Source organism: Chondrus crispus, genomic scaffold, assembly GCF_000350225.1.
Source record: "Chondrus crispus Stackhouse genomic scaffold, scaffold_156, whole genome shotgun sequence".
Classification (NCBI taxonomy): domain Eukaryota; phylum Rhodophyta; class Florideophyceae; order Gigartinales; family Gigartinaceae; genus Chondrus; species Chondrus crispus.
Genome location: NW_005179024.1, coordinates 136,777 through 157,963, shown reverse-complemented (window position 1 = coordinate 157,963; position 21,187 = coordinate 136,777). Strand labels below are relative to the sequence as shown.

At 51.9% G+C, this 21,187-nt stretch overlaps 7 protein-coding genes; 4 read left to right on the top strand and 3 right to left on the bottom strand.

Moving 5' to 3' along the window:
- The first annotated feature begins 3,962 nt into the window (after nt 1-3,962).
- Nucleotides 3,963-5,903, top strand: CHC_T00002789001 (hypothetical protein). XM_005713867.1 is given in 2 exon segments: nt 3,963-5,693; nt 5,694-5,903. 1 exon segment carries the CDS (start codon nt 3,963-3,965, stop codon nt 5,691-5,693), a length of 1,731 nt encoding a protein of 576 aa, XP_005713924.1. The 3' UTR covers nt 5,694-5,903.
- Nucleotides 5,904-6,099: 196 nt separating this feature from the next.
- On the bottom strand, nt 6,100-8,669 carry CHC_T00002788001 (hypothetical protein). XM_005713866.1 is given in 5 exon segments: nt 6,100-6,153; nt 6,154-6,974; nt 7,014-7,247; nt 7,419-8,500; nt 8,662-8,669. The coding sequence occupies 4 exon segments, from the start codon at nt 8,667-8,669 to the stop codon at nt 6,154-6,156; spliced, it is 2,145 nt and encodes a 714-aa protein (XP_005713923.1). The 3' UTR covers nt 6,100-6,153.
- Nucleotides 8,670-8,675: 6 nt separating this feature from the next.
- On the bottom strand, nt 8,676-10,298 carry CHC_T00002787001 (hypothetical protein). Its single transcript, XM_005713865.1, has one exon. It carries the CDS (start codon nt 10,296-10,298, stop codon nt 8,676-8,678), a length of 1,623 nt encoding a protein of 540 aa, XP_005713922.1.
- Nucleotides 10,299-12,140: 1,842 nt separating this feature from the next.
- Nucleotides 12,141-14,263, top strand: CHC_T00002786001 (hypothetical protein). XM_005713864.1 is given in 2 exon segments: nt 12,141-13,250; nt 13,251-14,263. 1 exon segment carries the CDS (start codon nt 12,141-12,143, stop codon nt 13,248-13,250), a length of 1,110 nt encoding a protein of 369 aa, XP_005713921.1. The 3' UTR covers nt 13,251-14,263.
- A 2,654-nt stretch (nt 14,264-16,917) lies between these two features.
- On the top strand, nt 16,918-17,523 carry CHC_T00002785001 (hypothetical protein). Its single transcript, XM_005713863.1, has one exon. It carries the CDS (start codon nt 16,918-16,920, stop codon nt 17,521-17,523), a length of 606 nt encoding a protein of 201 aa, XP_005713920.1.
- Nucleotides 17,524-17,531: 8 nt separating this feature from the next.
- On the top strand, nt 17,532-18,845 carry CHC_T00002784001 (hypothetical protein). The gene has a single exon (XM_005713862.1). It carries the CDS (start codon nt 17,532-17,534, stop codon nt 18,843-18,845), a length of 1,314 nt encoding a protein of 437 aa, XP_005713919.1.
- Nucleotides 18,846-19,010: 165 nt separating this feature from the next.
- Nucleotides 19,011-19,901, bottom strand: CHC_T00010092001. Its single transcript, XM_005713861.1, has one exon. It carries the CDS (start codon nt 19,899-19,901, stop codon nt 19,011-19,013), a length of 891 nt encoding a protein of 296 aa, XP_005713918.1.
- Nucleotides 19,902-21,187: the final 1,286 nt, after the last annotated feature.

Below are 21,187 nucleotides of genomic sequence, written 5' to 3'. Positions count from 1 at the left end.
GTCGGTTCATCGTCGAATACGCTTCGCGATCGACGCGGTGATTTCTCAACCTTTTCCGTCCGTACGGTTCTGCGCGCGATCGACCGACTACGTGTGCGGCTCAACCTCAAGAGTTATTCCCCTCCACAAGAGTGCCAAAATGTGGGATAACTCCTCTCCGCCCTGGGTAGGGTGAGAGGCGGAGGCTATAGCGAGGGAGCACGCGGCGTGGACGCGACGCGCTAATTGAACCGATCGGACGAGCTCGCGAAAAGGGAGTGGCTCACTGGCCGGTTACGCGCAGTCGCCCCGTGGTGCGTGAACGGGAGCGACCGGAAACGAGTTAGAAGCCAGCGCGCGCGATATACAACCGAAACGGACGTATATAGGCGCGAAAGGGACGGGGGCGAGCTTGCCCCAGTTTACCGGTAGGGACGGGTGTCAGGTCTTAACCCCTCAGAGGGACGCCTCGGACACCTGTCCCAGTACAGTAGTACAGTACCTGCCGCCTAGTGCGTGCCGGGTACTGTACACAATTGAAAAGCTAGCGCCATAATTACTACTACCGCACGGACGACACGTGTGCTAACGCGCACACGTAACACGTGTAGACTACCGCACGGACGACACGTGTGCTACTGTACACGTACGCCAGATTACGACCGCTCGGCATGCACGCGCGCTCGCTACACGTGGGCACAATCGCCCACGTGTATACTGTACACGGCCGTCCGATGACCTCCGTGCGCTCGCGCCGGTCATTATACTACATCCATGTGAAAAGACCCGATGGCCGAAGGTGGACTATACACCCGGGTGTATGGTCCACCTTCGGCCATCGGGTCTTTTCACATGGACACAATGTGTTTTCTAATCCACTCTTGGGTTGTCTTGGTCCAACCAAGACCTTCCAAAAATAATGTAAGGCAAATTATGGAGTTTTTCTTGCATAGATATTGTGTATATACGTATGCTGCAGACGTAATCTGCAATTTTAAAGGATGCTTGGCATGTGCCAGTAGCCTTTAAACTGGATTGATCACCCAGAGTCACTGTGGTTGTCGTGCAGCCTGTTTTGACATAAATGAATGACTTGCACCCGAATCAAGCTCAGCAAGCACCGGAATCCCATTCAAAGTCCCGTCATAAATCATGTCAGAATTACCTCCAGTGCTTACGCTGGAAAGTTTTGGACTGTTTGCAGAAAAGCAGTCCAAAGTCGCCGCCCCTTCGTGCAGCAGCTTTAGTTTTTTGTTTTGAGTCGCAGATCCTTGCGGCAAGGATGATCCGGTGCGCTCCACGGTTTCTTCCCACAGACACAGCAGCGATCGTTCTCTCGCTACAACTTCCCTTCCCCCGGCTTTGCTTTGCCCCAAGTTTCGGAATTGACCTCCACGTCATGAATGGTTCTCGCTCTTGTCGTGGTTTCGCTTGGACGAATATCACTCTTTTGCTTATTATATTGCCAGCTTTTGTTCCTTTCCTTGAAGGCAGGAGTGCGTGTCTTATCTGAATCCTCCTTTGCCCATTTCTCGGCCATCTCATACTTTCGCGTGCACTTAAAAACCTCGGGCATATCGGAGCGGTCCGATTCTGGGAAGGCTTCTGCAAGCTTCCCTTTCATAGAATGCGGCATACTCATGAAATAAAATGCGTGGGCCTCGCTTGTCGGAGTGCCACAAATTTTGGTGAGGTCAATAAATTCTTCAATGTGCTTGTCAAGGGATCCACGCATTTTGAGTGTCAGAAGTTGTAGTTGAGCTTTAGCTTGCTCATTTGAGGACACAAACTTTTTGATCACAGCTGCTTGCAGTCCTGCCAACGTAAACGGCTTTTCGTCTTTCTCCTCTAAACGTGCAATCCAAGTAGAAGCACGGTCCTGGAGGTGACACTCGGCCAACTGAACTAATTTATTCTCGTCAATGTTGTTGGATAAGCGGCCCACTCTTCGTATGTTGAAAATGAAGCCTTTGACTCTTGTAGATGTGCAGTCTGAAGTATTCCTAGAAAATATCGGGATTGGTGGGGACTTGAGACTCTACAAAGGATTTGTGGCATGTCGGGCTGTCGGCTGCGGGTCTTCTGGATTTTGTAGTTCTGCAATGAGTGTTGGTTGGGCAGAGACCGTCTCTTCAAGTTTTTGCATCTTTTCCATTATTTCTTCGAGAGATGCGGCAGCCACCGAAGATCGCGTATTCATCATGTGTGGCGTGAGATTCTTTTAGTCGCGATGTTACCAAATGGAACACTACGTGGTCGGGTAGCTGTAGAGCAGGGAGCGTGGGTAGACAGTATTGTTCTTTATTAGCTTAGGCTTATGCGGAGAGCTTATGCGCAGGGTCCTCCCCCCCGGCTTCCTGGACTTGGGCGTGCAGCGCGGTATCATATACTCCTACGCCGCTCCTGTGGTCGTCAGCAAATGCAATCGACTGCATTTGAATCATATGATTAATCATTGACGTCCGTTCGACTTATAAATCCAAATATATTTGGATTTATAAGTCGAACGGACGTCAAAGCAGAATATCTACCCGAAGTCCAGAATTGTATTGCCTGGGCGTTTGTATTTGAATACAGACTACTGATGAGTCGTATTGTTACAGATATGCAGTTGTCAAAAAGCCAGTCTTTGGCAAACTTAGAACGGTGACATGGAGCACCATCTTGCAAAAAGTTCCGGGTGACAGGAAGCTCCTCTGAAGAAGGAAGGAGATTTTCCTCCAATGTCTGCACGTACTTCTCGCCGTCTTGCGAACCCACCAGAAACACGAGCTTTGACTTCAAATTTCCTGCGAGGCAAGCCCAAACCATGAGCCTTTGGCCACCACTGTGTCTTCTTGAAAACCACTCTTTCTCTTTCCTAAGGTCGTGCCACTTATAGGCCAGACCATCGGGGCCGTCTAAGTCGATTTTTTTCGTCGGACCACACCACTTTGTCCCATTTTTGTTGACTCCAGGCCATCCTGTCCATTGCCCAAGAGACAAGAGCTTTGTCATGCCTTTCACGCATCGCCGCAGTCCTCGTTACTCGTTTGTATCGCAGGTTTTTGCTTTTCTGCAGTATCTGACATACTCTCCGTGCCTTAAAGTTCAATTGTAAGGCTTTAACAATGCCAGCGGAGCTCAAAACACCCTTGGAGGCCTCTTGATTGATCCTTCTCTGGTCAGTTGCAGTAAGCTTACGTGGCCTCCCACTCGGGTTCTTGCGATTATATCGAGCCTGGTCCCGAAGAAACGCACTCACCACGTTTCTAGACCGCCCCCTCTCCTCCGCGATTCGTGACACAGGCCAACAGTTGGATTGGTATGCCATAATTTGTCCTTTCTCGAAAGTAGATAACGTGGTTTTCGAGGCATGCTGGACGGGTGGAAATTTGTTTAGCATCAATCCTGTACCGGCTATCTGTTTCTCGTGTCCTTATGCTATACATTGACGAAGTTTCGCGGGAAGAGAGTAGGTGTTTCCCGCTATATTGAGGTTCGCATTGAACTGTATCTATTGTTTTTGCCGACTCATTTGCATGTCTCCGATGATATCTCTAAAAACCGTTTGTTTGTTTGCAAATCTGTTTAAAATTCAGACTCCTCTCGCCGCGTGCTCCAGCTACAGCAATGTTCATTACCTGTATCTCAGCGCTTACACCATGGGACCGGATAATGTCATATGTCCTATTGTTTTTGTCACCACTGTATGGCGTTGTGTCTCATTCGTCGTTTACACGTGCCACGTGTATTATGTTCCTCCATCCTTGATCCGTGATGGATGTGGCATGCTGCCATGCTGCCATCGATAACACCAATGATGGCTCGCAAAGCAAGAATCTCTCTTTACGTATCGCCCCACTATTGAGCTCATGATAAGCCTTGGGCCAGACCTTTTTACCCGCATCGGCACCAACCGACTTCTTATCGATTGCGTCCGAGCCCATCACTCCCAACCAGCGCAACTCAGCACCTTTCCAACCTCCATCTGAACTTCTACAATGTGTCAACCGGAGGACGATATCACAAAGGAGCACCCCTCCCCACCCCTACCGCAAAACTGGTGGTGGAATCCCACTTCCCCCCCGCGATCGACGAAGCACCATGCCCGCGCCCCCTTCCACCTGATGGACTTCCTCATGCAGTATCGGTGGCTCATCATTATCCCTGTAGTCCTCCCCCTTTCCTTCCTCTGGGCCCGTCTTCATCTCGCCCGCGCCTGGATCAAAAAGCGTCTCCGCGGGGAAGCCACCCATGAAAAACACTGCGCACGTATTGAACGCGTCCAGCAAGCTGTCAAAGGACACGCCAAGGGCACCGATGGACTCATCTGTACTGCAAGGCCCTCGTTTTGGAGCGTCTCCACGAGAGATTCTGCATACAAGAAGGGTGCCAGATATCAAGTCGACTTATCCGATCTCGCAGATGTCGTCGACGTCGATTTGGAACGCATGGTAGTCAAAATGGAACCGTACGTTACCATGGGCTATCTCACCGCCACCCTTCTCGACATGGGCGTCTGCGTCCCCATCGTCCCCGAGTATGATGATCTTACAGTGGGTGGCTTAGTTTGTGGTTACGGCATTGAAGGCTCCAGTCACAAGTACGGCTTCTTTTATGACGAAGTCACATCCATGGAAGTCGTCATTGCAAGCGGTGAGGTCATCACAGCCACCAGAGATAACGAGTATAGCGACTTGTTCCATGCCATCCCGTGGTCGTACGGCGCTATCGGTATGCTGGTAGGAGTTGAGATGCGCCTCATCAAAGTTAAGCCGTTCATGAAAGTCACGTACTACCCCGTCGCCGGGAGTATCGAGGAAATGACAAAGGCCTGGAACCACTTTCTCGTGCCCACAGATAAGCCGTGGGCAGAGTACGTGGAGGGCTTGATCTATAGCTCTACGCGAGGCGTTATCATGACGGCAGACTACGCAGAGGCGGACGAAGTCAAAGTGTCTGGCAAGGTCAACAATATGGGATTCTGGTACAAGCCTTGGTTCCACAAATACGTCAAGGAAGAAATTCTAGACAAGACGGATGACGGATCCCCGGTTGTAGAATACGTCCCTACCCGCGCATATTATCATCGACATACGCGCAGCCTGTACTGGGAGGCAGACTTGTTGGTCCCCATGGGAAACCACCCGCTGTTCCGTCTTGCTCTGGGCTGGCTTATGCCTCCTCGCGTGTCATTCCTGAAACTTACCATGTTTGGAAAAATGTGGAAGTACTATAACTCGCGATTCGCCGCACAAGATATCCTTGTTCCCCTGCACAAGACCGCAGCTTGTATGGAACTCATGCATGATGAATACGACATATACCCCCTTTGGTTGTGCCCCCACCGCGTGTTTAAAACAAGAATGGGCACCATGCTTGACTGCGAGAAGGACTTCGACAAAACACCGCTGGGTCCAGGAGACACGAAGGACGCGCAGATGTTTACTGATCTGGGCATTTGGTACACACCAGGGCATATTCTTCGAGGTGAAAAATGGGATGCAGCAGAAGCAAGCCACAAACTTGAACAATGGCTCATCAAAAACCACGGCTATCAGACCCTATACGCTATTACTGAGCTAAATGAGGCGGACTTCTGGCGGATGTTTGACAAGACGCTCTATGAAAAATGTCGAAAGAAGTACGACGCAGTGGGAAGCTTCATGGATGTGTACTACAAGATTGGAAAGAAAAATTTAAGTGCAAGTGCGTTGTCGGCGAAGAGCTGAGACACTTCATCCGAATGTTTTCCTAAAATAGAATTCAGTAACCACTCGGCAAGGTATATCGCAGGCACCCCCTGTCCAGAGTCCCCACTTTTGTGCAAGCCCTCAAGGACACTTTTGCCTTGCCCTCGATCCATACATCAGCCATCGTGTACATCTTGGGGGCATATTGTAGCCTTGATCAGTTCATGTAAAACAGTTTTCAAACCCGGTCATTTCATCGACAGGCTTCAAGTGTGCTTCAACTAGTCTTTATTACTCGAAGTCAAAGTCTAAGTCGTGCAAATTTGGATCAGTTTTCGGGAGCTTTCTAACCAATTCCGTGCTAAATACTACAGCAAAACGCAAAAAGAAATAGATATGTTGCCACTACACAACAGCTCCTCCTCGAGCAAGTCTTCACTTCTCGTAGATTGCGCTGTACAAATACACGACTGTTGATTTATTGTTTGTGAAAATGAAGTCAAGAGGGGCAGGTTCCGAGCTTTTGCAGCGCTTGCTGGGCAAAATAGTTAACGTCCTTGTCCTTCTCGTTGACATCGACAAGTGATAGTAAACATGGTCGAATCTTTGACTCCCGGACATCCTGGCGAACATATGGAATGACAAGGTTCAGAGTCTTGGCAGAACAAAACCTGACATTGGGGACTGGATCTCGATATGCTCTTTCAGTAATAATTGGAAGAAACAATTCCTCCACAGTTTCTGAACCGACAACTTCTGCAAGAACGCCAATAGCATGAAGAGAAGTGACGCGCAACAGATAATTGTTAGACATGTCGTACATCCCAAGCACTTGCGGAACAATGTGATCCTTTGCCCATCCAATCCCAAACACCTCTGTGACTGCTTTTAGATTCGCAATAGCAGCTTCACGGACAGAATATACACAATCACCGAGCCAACTTATGCAGAGGTCACCCAGCTTGGCATTTTCCTCGAAAAAGTCGCGACCAAGCTGGCTGGCAAGCAAAGGGATATGGTGCATAGTGGCCAGTCGAACTCTCCAGTTCTTGTCTTCAGCCAAATCAACAACAGCCGGCAACAACTCCCTGCTTAGCTTCTCACTCGACATGATAAAACTGACTTTCTCCAAGCGAGAAATCACGTTGAGGCGCACCTCAGGCACTTCATCTTTCAAAAGAGCCATGACCACATCGACAAGCGTATTCACGGCCTCGCTCGTGGCAAGGTTGGGAGCGAGACCCATGATGTTAGAGGCCAGCGCGGAACGTACGTGTTGCGATGCATCAGAGACCATTTCCTCGACAACCGGTACGATTTCTCGCACCACCAGTGCTAAACCAGTTTCCGATCCCTCACCAGACGGAAGGAGCTCTATGATCCTTTGTGCAACGGCAGTAACCTTGTTCGCCGCGGCAGTTCGAACTTCTGGTTCGCTATCCGTCAGAAGCTTAACAAACGCAGGGAGGAGGTCTTTCTTAGTGGGTTCTGAACCTAGAGCATCACATAAGGCGTTCAATTCATCAGCCGCAACGTAACGAACCCGCCAAGACTTGTCCGTAGTAAATCCAAGTACCAGTTCAATAACGCGATCTTTTGCACGTTTGGAATCGGATGGGTCGTTGACGGAGGGTGTGCTCGTCTCAGTAGTCGGGTTAGTCTGAGCGGCTTCGGTGTCTGCGGGGGGCTTCTCTTCAGCAGGCTTCTCCGATTGGGCAAGGTCAGTCTCGGATCCGTTTGCCTCAGCGGACATCATCATATCACTTGCTCCGTCGCCAGTCTTCTGCTTCATAACGACACCCGCAAACGTTGCGGCGTTTTGCACGGCAACGATACGGACACTATCTTGATCATCTTCGACGAGATCGGCAAATACGGGCACTAATGCGTTACGGATGGAGGTAGGGTCCAAATTGTTGAGCGACTGGGCAACCCTTCCAATCTCGACGGCGGCAGTCCGACGAACCATGGGCGTCTCGTCCTCCGCGAGGGATTTGAAGAGATTGAGGACCTCTGTACGGGCGTTGACCTCGTCAGCCGGAATGCGCCTGTATATATCCGGGAGAAGCGAGCAGGCGGAGACTCTTGAGGTGAACCAGTCGCCGGAGGCGAGTCTCTGTAGCAAAGGAAACATGTGGTCGACGTGGAGGGTACGGCTATCGGTATCGGAAAGGTCTGCGATGGTGGCAGATAGAGCGTGCAAACTCTCGACGGCCTTCTCTCGGACGAGAGTTTCCTCGACAGTGGCGAGGGTCTCGAGGGGTTCGACGAGGACGTACGCATGCGGTGAGCCGCCAACTTCCTCAATGAAGTCGCCGAACTCGGTGGCTAGGGCAAGAAGGATTTCGTCCTCGTCATCGATGCTGTCAGCGAGGAAGGGGAGAAGCTCGCCGCGGGTGCGCTCGGGGCCGAGGGCTTCGGCGATGGTTTTGATGCGACGGGTGGCGTTCAGACGCAGCTCAAGATCTTCGTTCTTGAGTTCGTCGAGGAGGACGGCGATCGGATAGAGAGCGGCATCCAGGTCTTCGTCTTGGGAGATTGAGGTCATGGCGAAGGGTTGGAGCCGGGGGTGAGGTCCCAACGGCGAGGGTGGGATGCGGACTTCAGACGAGGTAACGAGCTGTTGCAGGTGAGGGAACGGCGAGTGGAGGCAGAGTGAAAGGCGGACAGGATTGCGTAGGGCAGGGAGGTGCGGGAATGGAAGGGGGAGGAAGTGGGATCGCGAGAGGTGGGAGGGAACGCAAGGGAAACGGGAGAGGGCAGATAGGGTACAGAGGGAGGGCGCGGGGACGTCGAGGGTGGAAAGGGAAACCGGATGGCGCAGGAGGGCGTAAGGGGCGACAATGCTGACTCTCTCGTTCTGTGAGTTGCATGTTTTTTGGAGGACAAACACAATGTCCAATTTTTTCTCAAATTCACGTTCTTTTAGCCTCCGTCTACATCGCACTTCACCAAACGTCTCTCCCTCTCGCCGAGCCACCACTGACCCTCCATCGTTAAGATCTACTCTTTCATACTTGGCTACGCCTCCGCCTCCGCCTCCGCCTCCTCCTCTGGAGCATTAGCGCTAACCAACTGCAGGTCGAAAATGAGCAGCGCATTCGGTGGCAGCAAATCTCCAAACATGTCCGACATGCCGTCGCATGCCTCGGGGTGCACATACAACAGCCGCGACTCGTTCTCCCGCATCCCCACAATCCCCTTAGAGAGCGCCGGCGGCGCAGTCTTCAGCGGAAGGGTGAGCGGATGAACCGATTCCCCCGTCTCATCCGCAGCCGGGCATGTGAAAAAGTGCCGCCCATCCAGTAACCTCGCTGTCACAATTACAAGCACTGTCGAAGTCTCCTCTGCCGCCGGTTGCGTCGCATCCGGCTCCACATCCGCGCGCTCATACGCCACCTTCCCTTCTTCTAAAATCACCCCCTGCCCGTCCGCCTTAAATTCCTGGAAGAAGTTGTTGGCGTCATCAAGGTTGGCCTTGGTTAGAAACTCTGAAGCAATATTCTGCAACGATGCCATCGACCGTTCATATTCCGGCAGCGCCATCGGGAACGACTTCCCATCTACCGCGCTCTTCAATCCCTTTACTACCAGGTCCGGGTCCAACCCCAACCCCGAGTTGATCAAACTCTGCCCAAGTGCATGCCCGTAGCTCTCCGATAACTTCTTGATGTCAATCCCCGGAGGTGCCATCTCCGCGGCCGATACTCGCGACCCTGCGCTTTTCAGCGAACGCTCCGTAGCCGACGGCGCAGTCCCATCCGTCACCGCTCCAGACGCGCCGTCCCCACCTGCGGCGGCTGTCTCCCCTTCTACATTAAAGAGGCTCTTTGCGGCCTGCATGCTCTGCTGCCATTTATCCGGGTCATTGACTACTTTTGCAAACTCCGGGTCCGAGTCTAGCAGCCCCTTCAACATAGGATTGCTCAACAATGCCTCGCGGCTTTGCTTCTGCTTCTCGGGGTCGTTGAGATAATCCTGTAACATAGGCGTCTTCATCAAACCATTCATCATCTGAGGCAGTTGTGCGAGGAGCTGCTCCATATTCGCCGGGGTCCCGCCTGCACCAAGCGGGGCGCCTCCCGCGCCGCCCATCAATGATGCAAGGTCCGGAATGCCCGCACCTGGGCCCGGGGCGGCGCCCGCGGCGCCCGCAGCACCCGCAGCACCCGCAGCGGCACCCATTTGGTTGAGCAAGGCGGAAAAGTCTGGCGGGGTGGCGGCGGGGTTGCCGCCTGACGCCCCCATGTTCATCGCACGCATCATCTCCTCAATGGAAGGCTGGGCACCCGTAGCAGGTACAGGGCCGGATGAAGGCAGCGTCTCTGTGGCGGTTGCAGCGGGGGCGGCGGCAGCAGCAGAGGGGGAAGGGGCGGACTTGGTGGCAGCTGGGGGGGGTCTTGAGGAGGGCTTGCCGATGCGTCTGACGACAGAGATTATCGCGCCTTCCGTAAGAGGGTAGTCCGAAGTCGAGGTGGTCGGGTCTAGGACTTGGCCGCGGAAGAGGATGGTTTGACGGTCGGGAGTGATGCCGGAGGCAGTGGATATTTGGTCCTGCAAGTCAGAGACGGGGATCGAGGCCGAGGGTAGCTTCAGGTCGTACGATTGGCCATTGAAGCACTTGGCTTTTAGCGTTAGCGACATCGTAGGGGCGAGGACAAGGGGGAAGGCGGGGGGATCTGCGAAGGGGAGACGAGGAAGGAGTGGTTAGTGAGGACGGTAAACAGGGTGGCGGGGGCGGGGGGGGAGGGGGGGGAGGGAAACTGGAATGCGCGCCGTCCAGAGGCTAAGCGGGGGCAGTGCGTGCATTGGGAGACAAGGTGGTCGAGAGATCTGAGATCTACCTCCTCGCATGTAATTACGCCGCAGAAGGCTCTTGTATCTTACCCACCACCAATACATTTCGCTTGTTGCAATTTATTTAGTGCCCAGACGGAACAGCTGTAAGCTTCGTGTGCCATGGTTTCGCGTGTCCACGTGGACATTTTCACTGTTGGATGGTCTTACTGTATCAACGTTGTCCGTAAAATAACGCGCTGTTTTTTTTCATTTGTCCACAAAAAAAGGCTGGACGTAAAATAAACCCGATATTAGAGAGTTTCCGCAAAAAAATGAAATGGCTAAAAGCACAAGAATGCGCTTTTGAGTCATGTGCCGTTCTGAATTTTCCCTCGAAAATACTGGTTTTGGGGGTTTACGCCGTTTCAAAAATGGTTTATCTGTGAGTACTACACATAACGGCTCTCACTCGTCGCCACCCACCGCCGCGAAACTTCTATGAGACCGAAAGATGAGGGCGGGGGTGGGGAGGAAAGTGGAATAAGGCGATGCGGAGAAGAGGGTGCAAACCGAGTCCGTGGTTTCGCTAACTCGTCGATTTAGCGAAAAATGACTTGGCTTCCTCAGCTTTTTGTGAGACACGTATGGTGGGTGGCATACGGTTCACAACATTTGGCCTGAGAACGAAATCATTTTTTTTGAGTAAACCCTCCATTGAAAAATTCCGCCACGGGTTGTGCGGACTGACCTCCAACATGGTGCCTGCCGGCAACAAACGCAAGTCTGGCACAATGTTGTGTCGCTCAACAGATCACGTGCACCTGCGCGAATGCTCGCTGAAGCGAATATTGTAGCTCGCCACAAGGATAGAATGGTTCTCAGTGGAAAGAGCGATGTGTTTCGTCTTCTTGACAGGCAGAGGGGGGCCGTTTGGAGAGGACCGCTTTTTAGAAGCTTCTAGTTGTCTATCTTTCGCGGTTGCTTCGGCGGCATCTGTGGCAGATCCTGTCGCACTTTGATCCGTTGATGGACTCTGCGCAGGTGAAGCGATAGGCGTCCATGACGCATATCGACACGACCCGTGCAGTCTGAGACTGGTTTTTGCCGATGATAAGAACGGAAAACCCACTTCGTTTTCTTTCAAGGCGGGTCGATCCGGCACTTCTGTGATCAGGCGGATGTGAAACTCGTGGAAAACTCACATGCCCCTAGTTTTCGGTATGACGTGAGTTTTGCCAAACGCGTTGTCTGAAATTTTTGCGTTTAGAAAATATGAGCAAACACGCCGCCAAAACACTCGTTTCCGTGACTTTACGGACAACCTTAATAAGGTTGTGTGTCGGATTTACATGCGGCCAGAACGCGTTTGAAATACAGGGCTCCCACGTGTACACGTTAGGAAAGCAGATCTAGGGATGTCAATGACTCATTGGGCCAGAAACGGACAAGCCGACCAATAACGCGAAAAGCGCCGACGGTGCGCATGCACCTGTACACATCGTACTTGTAAAGGCATCCATCAACCACTTCCCAAGGGGCTCTGCATGCCACGTTCCTTCGTCAACCATTCGGCTAGTTGCTCTGAACCTCGTCCGAGCATCCTCACATCCATCGCCCACCCCAGGTCCCAACCGCAACCTCACCCTGGCTTCCCCTCGCGCCCCCACCCCTTCCGCTCCCCACTGACTCCCAGCACTCTCATCCACCATGCTTCCTGCCTCGCGCCAGTACTCGCGCTCCACCCCCCTAGTCGTCACCCGTCTCATCCACGCCCTCTCACCCCCCACCCACCCCGTAGGTCGCGGCCTGGCCTCGCTGCGCCATCTGGCGTCCGCCTCAATCCCACAAGCTCCGCATCCCCCCCAACAAGCCCCTTCTGCCACCTCCTGGTCGCGCCGTCTGACCCAGCTCGCCGCTGCCTCCGCCGTTATCGGCGGCGCTGCCACCTACATCTCCGATCCCGACGGCACCACTGCTACGGTCCGCGGTGCCGTCGAAGCTGTCGACGCTCAGATCAAGTATTTTGCAGAGCCTTCCAGGAAAAAGCTCCTCCCCGATCTCGAGCCCGCCTTTCCTGGCGGACCCATCCCACGCACCCTCGTTATCGATCTCGAGCGCACCCTCATTTACTCTACCTATTCCCGCGCTTCCGGCTGGCGTGTGGCGAAACGCCCTGGTGCTGAGGCCTTTTTGGCCTACCTCGCCTCATTTTATGAGATCATCGTCTTCACGTCTGCCCTCGATAGTTATGCAGAGCCCATTCTGAACAAGCTCGATCCCAATGGCTATATTACCGATAAATTGTATCGAGCAGAAACAGACTATAAACGAGGGGTCCACATCAAGAACTTAGATGTTCTCAACCGCGACCTTTCCCGCGTGGTCGTTATCGACCACGACGCCAAGCAAGTCGGCCTGCATCCGCAAAACGCTATCATCGTGCCTGAGTGGACGGGCGATTCGAGTGATACGGCCTTGCTGGACCTCATCCCCTTCCTGGAGGCCATGGTCAACGACGATGTCGCAGATGTTAGGGAAGAGCTCAAGCTACTCTCCGACGGTGACATTGCAGCCGCCGTTGCAGAGTACAGGGCAGTCGCGGCGGCTAGGGCAGACAATGCGGCAGGGGCTGGCGCTGGGACTGGACTGTTTGGCCACGCGATCACTGGCATGGCGCAACAAGGGGGTGCTGTTGGCGCACAGTCGGAAGAAGAGGATGATGAGACACGTAAGGGAGGAATATGGGGGTCTATTGGAAGGCCTGGTAAGATTTTCCATGGATCAAGTGGAGGGGCAACCACAAAGAATGCCAACTAGGACGTGGAGGGCTTTGTCTTGATTCACATATTCTAGTGTCTTACGATCTGTCATGTACAGTAACTGAAGGATATCGGCGTGATTGAAGATGTCGGCAAAGTGGGGAGATGCACGCGCTTTACTGTACTGAGAGCGCTTTACTGTACTGAGAGCGAACCAGTTCGACGATTGCATTGCGCGAAAGGGAGACGCTAGCAGAGACACTTCCACATGCTTTTTGGTTTCCAGAAAATCGTCCTGTGACCAGAAACCATGATGGTCCCCACACGCTTGTGCAGACCACCTGATTGGGCAACAATGCGTCTTGGGACCTTGGGAGGACATGCATTGTTGTAGTGGTTGAGATCTGCGTTGGTGACAAATTTCGCAAATATTCTCACTCGCCGAACCTGGTGGTCGCGCGGCTCGCACAAGGTCCACATACAACACGTTAGCACGTTGGTGATGTCAGGACGCACACTTGCGTCTAGGTATCATGCAAAGTACCCGTTAGCACCCTTTCTCAAGCCAGGCACTGTCGTTAATCATCTTACCCAATGACATCGACAGCAACAGCCAGTGCACACCCACGGCGAGCAAGGTTTTATCAACCGGCAGCCGTGACACTCGTGCGCGCGTTGATACAATCCCAAGCACGAATGGTGGAATCATACGTACTGCACATCAGGTAAGGAGTTTCCTGCACTTTATGGGTGTCCTAAATTCGAATGCGAATGCGGATGTCCCGGCTTCTGCAGCAGCAACAGCAGAGATAGCGCGCTTTGCTGGCTTTTTTTATCCCTGATCCCCTGTTCCAAATATGTATGTGTGCATATGTACATATGCATGTGTACATATGCATGCGTGTGTGTGTGTGTGTGTGTGTGTGTGTGTGTGTGTGTGTGTGTGTGCTCACAACCAACCGGGTTCCGTAGCGTACAGTGTTTGAGAGCGTTCCCAATGAATAAAAAAGTACAGTACGGTTCATAATCTGCCGTGAACCCCTGTCCGTCGTTTGTGTAAACGGACCTCTTGATATAATTGTGAGTATCCAGCAGTAGCTTCGAAGCAAGAAAGCTGTTTCGGTGCACAGAAAAGTTTAGCGGTCACCTCTCTCTCTGGTCTTCTGCCAATGATTTATTTCCACTTGCATGTGTCTTTTACTCAAAAAGTACGAACTCTTCATCTAGCCTCGAAGCAAAATCTGAATTACCACGTGCGAAACAGGACTACCATGGTCACCAATAAGTCCATGAGACTTGTCGCGGACGGGCATTCGCAACTGTAAAGGCCGTCTATGAGGCTACAGGCACACCAGGCACACTCCGACCACCTGCTTGTGTGCGGAATTTCCCCATTGACAGTTTGCTGAAAGTCTCGTGTTTCGAGTATAAACCAAACTTCCACTTTCCGATCTTCATTTGGGAGGCCGTTACTTTTGGTTTCGAAAAAAACACGATCCCGCATCTCTTTAGTTGTTAGGGAAAGTGCGATAAAGAATGCCGCAGATTGTTAGGGGGGTCAAAGAACTGCACGGTACCAATAAAACCACCTGGCACAGAAGATGGCCAAATGTGGCCACTGGATGCCCAACCAAACGGTTTCTGACGCATTACATCTCCGCCGCGGCCCATACTGGAGCAGCACATGCGCGAAATCATTCTAAGCGTGCCTTTTTGAACGATCTCAGAGACGCACTATGCCCCAGCACAAAAGAATTCGAAAAAGTGGAAGCACTGGACACAGAAACATCTCTCATCGAGCACTATTCCTGCGTCTTGATCGCCAGAATCGTCTGACCAAGATCCCTGACAAATCACGAGAGGTGTACACATCCAACAGTACAATATCGAATCGAGATATCAATGATAGGATTTTCCATTTCGCGAAAGGATTCTGGCCACCACTCACGGCCTGAGAATAACCACGTGGCTCCTGAAATATATTATAGGTCATTCATTCACGTTTGAGAAGCAGTTGAGTTGGCCATATGATGCGCCTTCCTGTCATGGGTAGGTTTAAGAAATCTGGCGGTTCGTTAAAAACATATCTCCCTTGGCTCCCAAACGGTCGATGATCCTATGGGCCAAGCAGTCCACGTACCATACATGTTTCTGCAAATCGAACTCCAAATATCTCAACTGGCAACCTACCGCATCGGTGCCCTAATTCAAAATCCAAACTTCACATGCGGGATGGCATTGCACATGCTTGCGCTCACGATACTTTCGTTCCGGCTCGTCCACGATGAGTTGATACCGTTACGAAATCCTCGCACTTACGACAAATGTGTGACAACTCACTAGATAAATGCGTGCGGGCGTTCATTCTGTGATGTCTCGTGACCTGACGTCCTGACGTATGCGTAATAAAAACCCTCTCATTGCTGCAGTTCACCAGTAATACACGCATTGATGTGCCCAGAGCTGCTGCGGCCATACCGTCTTGAGTGGAGAAGAATACCAGTGGTCTTCTACTAGTCATCCGGTGATTCGGCGAAAGGGAGAGTGGTGGCCATGTGTTTTCGAACATCACACCGTGACCTGCATCTACGTGACGTCTAATCTGCATAGATGAGTGAGAAAGGCCTGGGTCCGATACAAAACTTTCTCAGGACTTGCACACAGGTGTAATACAAGCTTAAGAGTGAGGTGTGGCTCGCGAGGAAGGGTGGCACTTCGTTTTATGCCTACTTCTCGAGCTTTTATGCTTGAATCGTCTTGTGCATCCTTCCACTTGACATTCGAAAGTAAATTCTTCCTCCGCGATACCCAATACATCCAGTGTTGGACCAGCACTAGGAGCAATGGGTACAGGTCTTGGGGCAGAGGAGGCGTTTCCGGATGACTGACCCTGCGATTCTCTGTTATTGCCTGATTCATTTGTCCCTTGCGCTGAAGACGTGAGTCCTCCAGATGGGGATGATTGGGATTGAGAATTGCCACTAGCGTTGCGTCCTGAGGAAGAACTCATTTGAAGTACTACAATTAGATACGGAAGTTTCAACGTTGTTCCGCTGTGAGACAGGCCTTTCGTGGTGATGCACACCGAGATATAAAAACGAGAAGCAAGCTTCCGGGACGTGTGTAGTAGCTTCAAATCTGCCGAATGCGTTCGTTTCCGCCTCTGTGCATAGTAGCCTGCGATAAAAGAGAATGGCCCAATAGAAAATAGGACCCCTCAGTAACCCATCAGGTATTCCCGTAGTATACTGTACGAGTACGGTGTACTGTACTGTACTCGCGCTCAGTCCACTCAAATGGGTTTAGATTTTAGATTTTCTGCCTATCAAAAAGCGCATTCTACTCTAAGACCTTCACATGCCTTTAGTAACCTGCGTGGTTTATTTTTCACTAGATCGAGGGGCGGCCGATGCCATATCACAGAACAGGCTTGAAGGACTCACAGTTGCGGGTGACACGATAAGGCCGGTTTAGTAGCCTGTGGGAATTTTATTCAAATGCTAGGGTGGGCCGATACAGTATCATGCGGGTGGACGTCAAGGTCCGCCCGCGGAACCTTGGGGTGGGGGGTAAATTTATCAGTGCAGGGGGTGCTCTTACAGTAATCTGTCTCATTTATTTTTCACTAGATCAGGGGGGCGGATCATCAGACTCTTGTTCTCGGTTTTCGTTCTCGGTTTGCTTACAGACTACTGTAAGCAAACCGAGAACAAAGGTTTCAAGGGATGTATAAATACGTAAAAAATTTCGACTTCAGCAAGATGCGAAACGCCCATTCCGAGCCGTATTTACACCTTACTCAGGTACACGTCAGCTCAGTGGTTAGAGCAATGGTCTTACATGCTTCAGCCCTCAAGTACGCCATGGGTCCCAAGTTCGAACCTTGGATGCGGTACGAACACGTTTCGCGGTTTCGCGATTTTTTTTTGCTGATGTTGTCTTCAGCACCGCCTCCACACGTGGCATATTCGGCATACTGGATATCTTCCCTTGCAGGGGACATCTTCCCTTTGCACGGGAGCAGGAGGTGCGGTAAGATACCTGGACAGGCATGCAAACCTATCATGGAAGGCAGCCTTGCAGCCTCTCATGCGCTCCCGACCACCCGCTGCATGACTCCCTCGAAATCCACATATACCACGACACCGCTCGTACCTCCGCGGGCCTCCGTCATCTCATTCCATGTACTGTACCATGATAGAAGTGTCCCCATCTCCTCCTTGTTCCATGCCCATCCCGCATCCGTTGAAGAATTGACATTCGCATCTTCCCTGCCTGGCGGTACATACCTCACGTCCCGGGGCCACCCACCAGTTTCCCTTACGTACTAGTCAGAACTATGCTAGTTGACCATGGAAGACATGACTCTTCTACCCCTTCACCAGACTCAACTCGTCTTGATATTGCGGACCCTCTCCGCTCTATCCGCACCCTTTTTTCTATACCTGCTCCCGTTTATCTCTGTGGCAACTCCCTGGGGCCTCAACCGCTCTCGGTTCGCACCGCACTACAAACCCATCTTGACAAATGGGCATCCCTCGGCGTCGCAGGCCATTTCACTACCCCCGACCCATGGGCAGACATTGAAGTTGCAGCTGCCGCTGCAGTCGCTCCGATAGTTGGGGCTAAACCAGGAGAAGTAGCCATCATGAATTCCCTTACTGTTAACTTGCATCTCATGTTGACTGCCTTCTACAGACCACACGGCGATAGAAAATGCATAATAATTGAGGATGGTGCCTTCTCCACCGACGAGTATGCTCTACAGACTCACATCACCGCGCGCGGACTGGATCCCGCCAGCGTCATAGTCCGTCTACAACCGCGCACCGGTGAACGCTTACTGCGTGATCAAGATATTCTCTCTACCATATCAGACTTGAGCGCAGCTTCCCGTCTCGCCCTCGTCTTACTCCCCGGTGTTCAATACTACACAGGTCAACTCTTTCCGTTGGCAGAAGCATGCAGAGTCGCACGCGAGGCCGGCGTGCCAATTGGCTTTGACCTTGCCCATGCTGTGGGCAACATTCCGCTTTCGTTGCACAAATGGGGGGCTAATTTCGCCGTATGGTGCTCGTACAAGTACCTCAATGCCGGCCCTGGCGCCGTCGGAGGGGTCTTCATACACGAAAAGCATGCAGCGGAAGATTTACCCAGACATGCGGGATGGTGGGGCCATGACCGAACCTCCCGTTTCTTGATGCCCAGAGACTTCATCCCTCAAAGAGGCGCCCCAGGATTTCAGTTGTCCAACCCACCTGTCTTCGCAATCGTGCCTGTCATCGAGGCGGCCCGCGTTTTTGAAAGGGCAGGCGGTATGGAAGCTGTTCGGAGAAAGAGTGTCAAGCTGACAGCGTTTCTTGAGCGCTTGATCGAAAAGAAATTAGGGGGGGCTGTGGAAATCGTTTCCCCGAGGGATGAGCATAGAAGGGGGGCACAGTTGAGTTTGGCCGTGGAGAGAGTTAGGAGATGGGAAGGTGGAGATATGCATGCGTTTAATGCTCGTTTGGAAAAACGAGGTGTCGTTTGCGACGTCCGCGAGCCCGACGTCTTGCGAGTAGCTCCGGCGCCGTTATACAATTCGTTTGCCGACGTAGAGCTATTCGTCGACGTTTTGGCGCACGCTCTTGGGGAATTACCACCATGCAAGTGAATACCTCGCGGTATCTGCCTTGGGCCTGTGGTGACGGAAACGGCCAGGCCGACAAATCAGGATTCCCCCGCCGGCGTACCTTGTGCCATGCAGAATCATTTACACTCAGGGCTTCGGTAATTACGCCTTTCGCCTGACACCATTGGAGCATCGAAAGCACAATAATCAAGTCGCAGACGGCCTATAGACAGAGGCTTCAAGCGAGGAGGGGTCGTCACCGGCGCTCGCAGCATATGCGGTCCCCACATTGAAAATGGGAATTATATCCGTGTCGACATGAATGTTATCTGAGGTGCAAGGATCTTTCCCTTCCTTGATGACGAACTGGGACACGCAACGCGAACACAACACCGACCCTGTGCGTAACGCAATAGGCTTCACAGCGTTGACGAGTACCGCTTGACATACGGGACACATGTATTTATCCGCGTGATTGGGCTTGTCTTCCTTTCCGTCCTCTCTGCCAACAACGTTGGGCGTCAGCCTGAGCGAGATTAAATCCTTAGAGCGCAACGGCTTCTTCGAGATCGGACATTTAGTCTTTAAAGATATGCGAGCCCTCTTCTTACTGGCGCGAAGCTGCTCATGCGACGCAGGTAAACGCACGGGAATGTTCGGCACCCAAAAATTGGAGTCAGCATTAATCGCTTTCCTCTTTTGTTTCCCTTCATCGCTAGCCGCAGCAGGACGTCCTTCCCCACGAACGACCTCCCTCTGCGCCTCTTCAAACCTTTCAATATCCGCTCTGTCCGCCTCTCTCTTCCTGGCCAGCTCTTCCCCCTCCTTCTGCTCGCGCTGTCTCGTCGCCTCGGCCTGGGCCTGGCGCGCCTCGTCGCGCTGTCGTAGCAAATCGCGGAGGATTGCCTCACGCTCGTAGAGTACGCCGTCGGGCGTTACGACGGGGTCCTTCGGGCGGGAGAGACCCAGGGCGCAGCGGTCCCAGGGCTTCATGGCGTCACCGGGAAGGCGGCGATGGAGAGAGCCGTGGTCCATCTTGAGACGTTCATGATAAGTGAAAACGGCGCCGTCCGTGCTGTTTTTTGAGCGGCGTGGCATCCTGGGGGCAGACCTTTTTTCCTGTGATGTGAGGTGAGAGAGAACACTGGGGTGCGGTGTAACTGTACGGATAAGTGCTTGGGTCGAGTGGGAGCGGGGTCTCCAGTGTCTAGTGTCTAGACGACAAGCGATTTGACCTCATATGAGGCCAGTTTTTTTTGCAAAAAATATATAAATTAAATCGAAACTTTAAAAAGTCAGTTTGGACACCATTTCTTTAACGTATTTGCCCTCGGCATTAACATCTTGCAAAACATTGGGATGGCAGTTTCCAATGCACAGAGAGACTAAGAATCTAATGAAGCTTCAATGATGAGTTGGCTTTTTAAACAGGCGTTTTGGTTTCGAAGAAATCAACATAAAACGTTTTGAGGTTGGTCAAAAAGGCTCCTTTTTTGGGCATTTTAAAAATGGCTGGAAAAGACGTACAGATCTCACCAAACTCCGCCCTTCCGCAACGCAGAAGTCAACTGCGGTGGCGAGAGTATCTTTTTCCATCTTGTTGAGCTAGCGCAAGTAGAGAAAAAATAAGTTGAAAAGTGACCTCATATGAGGTCATTTGTCACCTAGACAGTACACCCAGTTACTGTAGATAGTGTCACTTACCTTATCCCTGTGCTCCCGTTTGTGACGATTATAGGCGTCTCAAAAAGTGAGACGATTTGTGAGATTTTTTGTGAGAGTTGTACTACCGAGCCCGCCGCCGTCTACAACATCACAAACCGTTTGTGAACATTTGTTGACGTTTAGCACTTTTTCAGATGGTTTTGAGACGATCTCATTGCCTCATCTCAAACGTCTCATAAAATGTAGCACTTTTTGAGATCATTGCGTGACGTCTCACAGGTGCATCTCAAACATCACACTAACTATAGCACTTTTTGAGATGAATTTGTGTGAACATTCAAGAAGTTCGCAAACGTCAACCCTAAACTGCACAGTTCACAAAACTAGTGTGCCGTTTGAGACGGTTGTGTGTGAGCGCACCACCACGATCAGACACCTCACACAGTCAAGTGCCTTTCGTCTCACAAAGTGCTCTTCGTCAACAAACTCAACCAAAATTTCCCCCAATCTCACTGTGTCTCGCGGGATTCTGCCCTTTGTGATATCTGCCTGTTCCATCCCACCAATCACCGAATACCCGCACTGTCCACATTCTCTGAGACTTCTGGCCACCTCTCGCTATGGGCGACAGAGCACGGTCCCCGGTGGAAAAAATATCCAACAATCGCATCTCCGCAGACGACAGTCTTGATGCAACCGCTCTTTGCGGGCCTCAGCAG

Bases quoted from the DNA above. Each gene is read 5' to 3' on its own strand.
- CHC_T00002786001 (XM_005713864.1), top strand. From the start codon at position 12,141: ATGCTTCCTGCCTCGCGCCAGTACTCGCGCTCCACCCCCCTAGTCGTC.
- CHC_T00002788001 (XM_005713866.1), bottom strand. The intron at 7,248-7,418 runs GTGATATGATGA...AACGTGCAAAAG, and splicing joins GAAGACTGGCGACGGAGCAA to ATCGCGTTATTGAACTGGTA. The intron at 6,975-7,013 runs GTGAGGGATCGG...TGGTGGTGCGAG, and splicing joins CATAGAGCTCCTTCCGTCTG to AAATCGTACCGGTTGTCGAG.
- CHC_T00002787001 (XM_005713865.1), bottom strand. From the start codon at position 10,298: ATGTCGCTAACGCTAAAAGCCAAGTGCTTCAATGGCCAATCGTACGAC.
- CHC_T00002784001 (XM_005713862.1), top strand. From the start codon at position 17,532: ATGCTAGTTGACCATGGAAGACATGACTCTTCTACCCCTTCACCAGAC.
- CHC_T00002785001 (XM_005713863.1), top strand. From the start codon at position 16,918: ATGTATAAATACGTAAAAAATTTCGACTTCAGCAAGATGCGAAACGCC.
- CHC_T00010092001 (XM_005713861.1), bottom strand. From the start codon at position 19,901: ATGCCACGCCGCTCAAAAAACAGCACGGACGGCGCCGTTTTCACTTAT.
- CHC_T00002789001 (XM_005713867.1), top strand. From the start codon at position 3,963: ATGTGTCAACCGGAGGACGATATCACAAAGGAGCACCCCTCCCCACCC.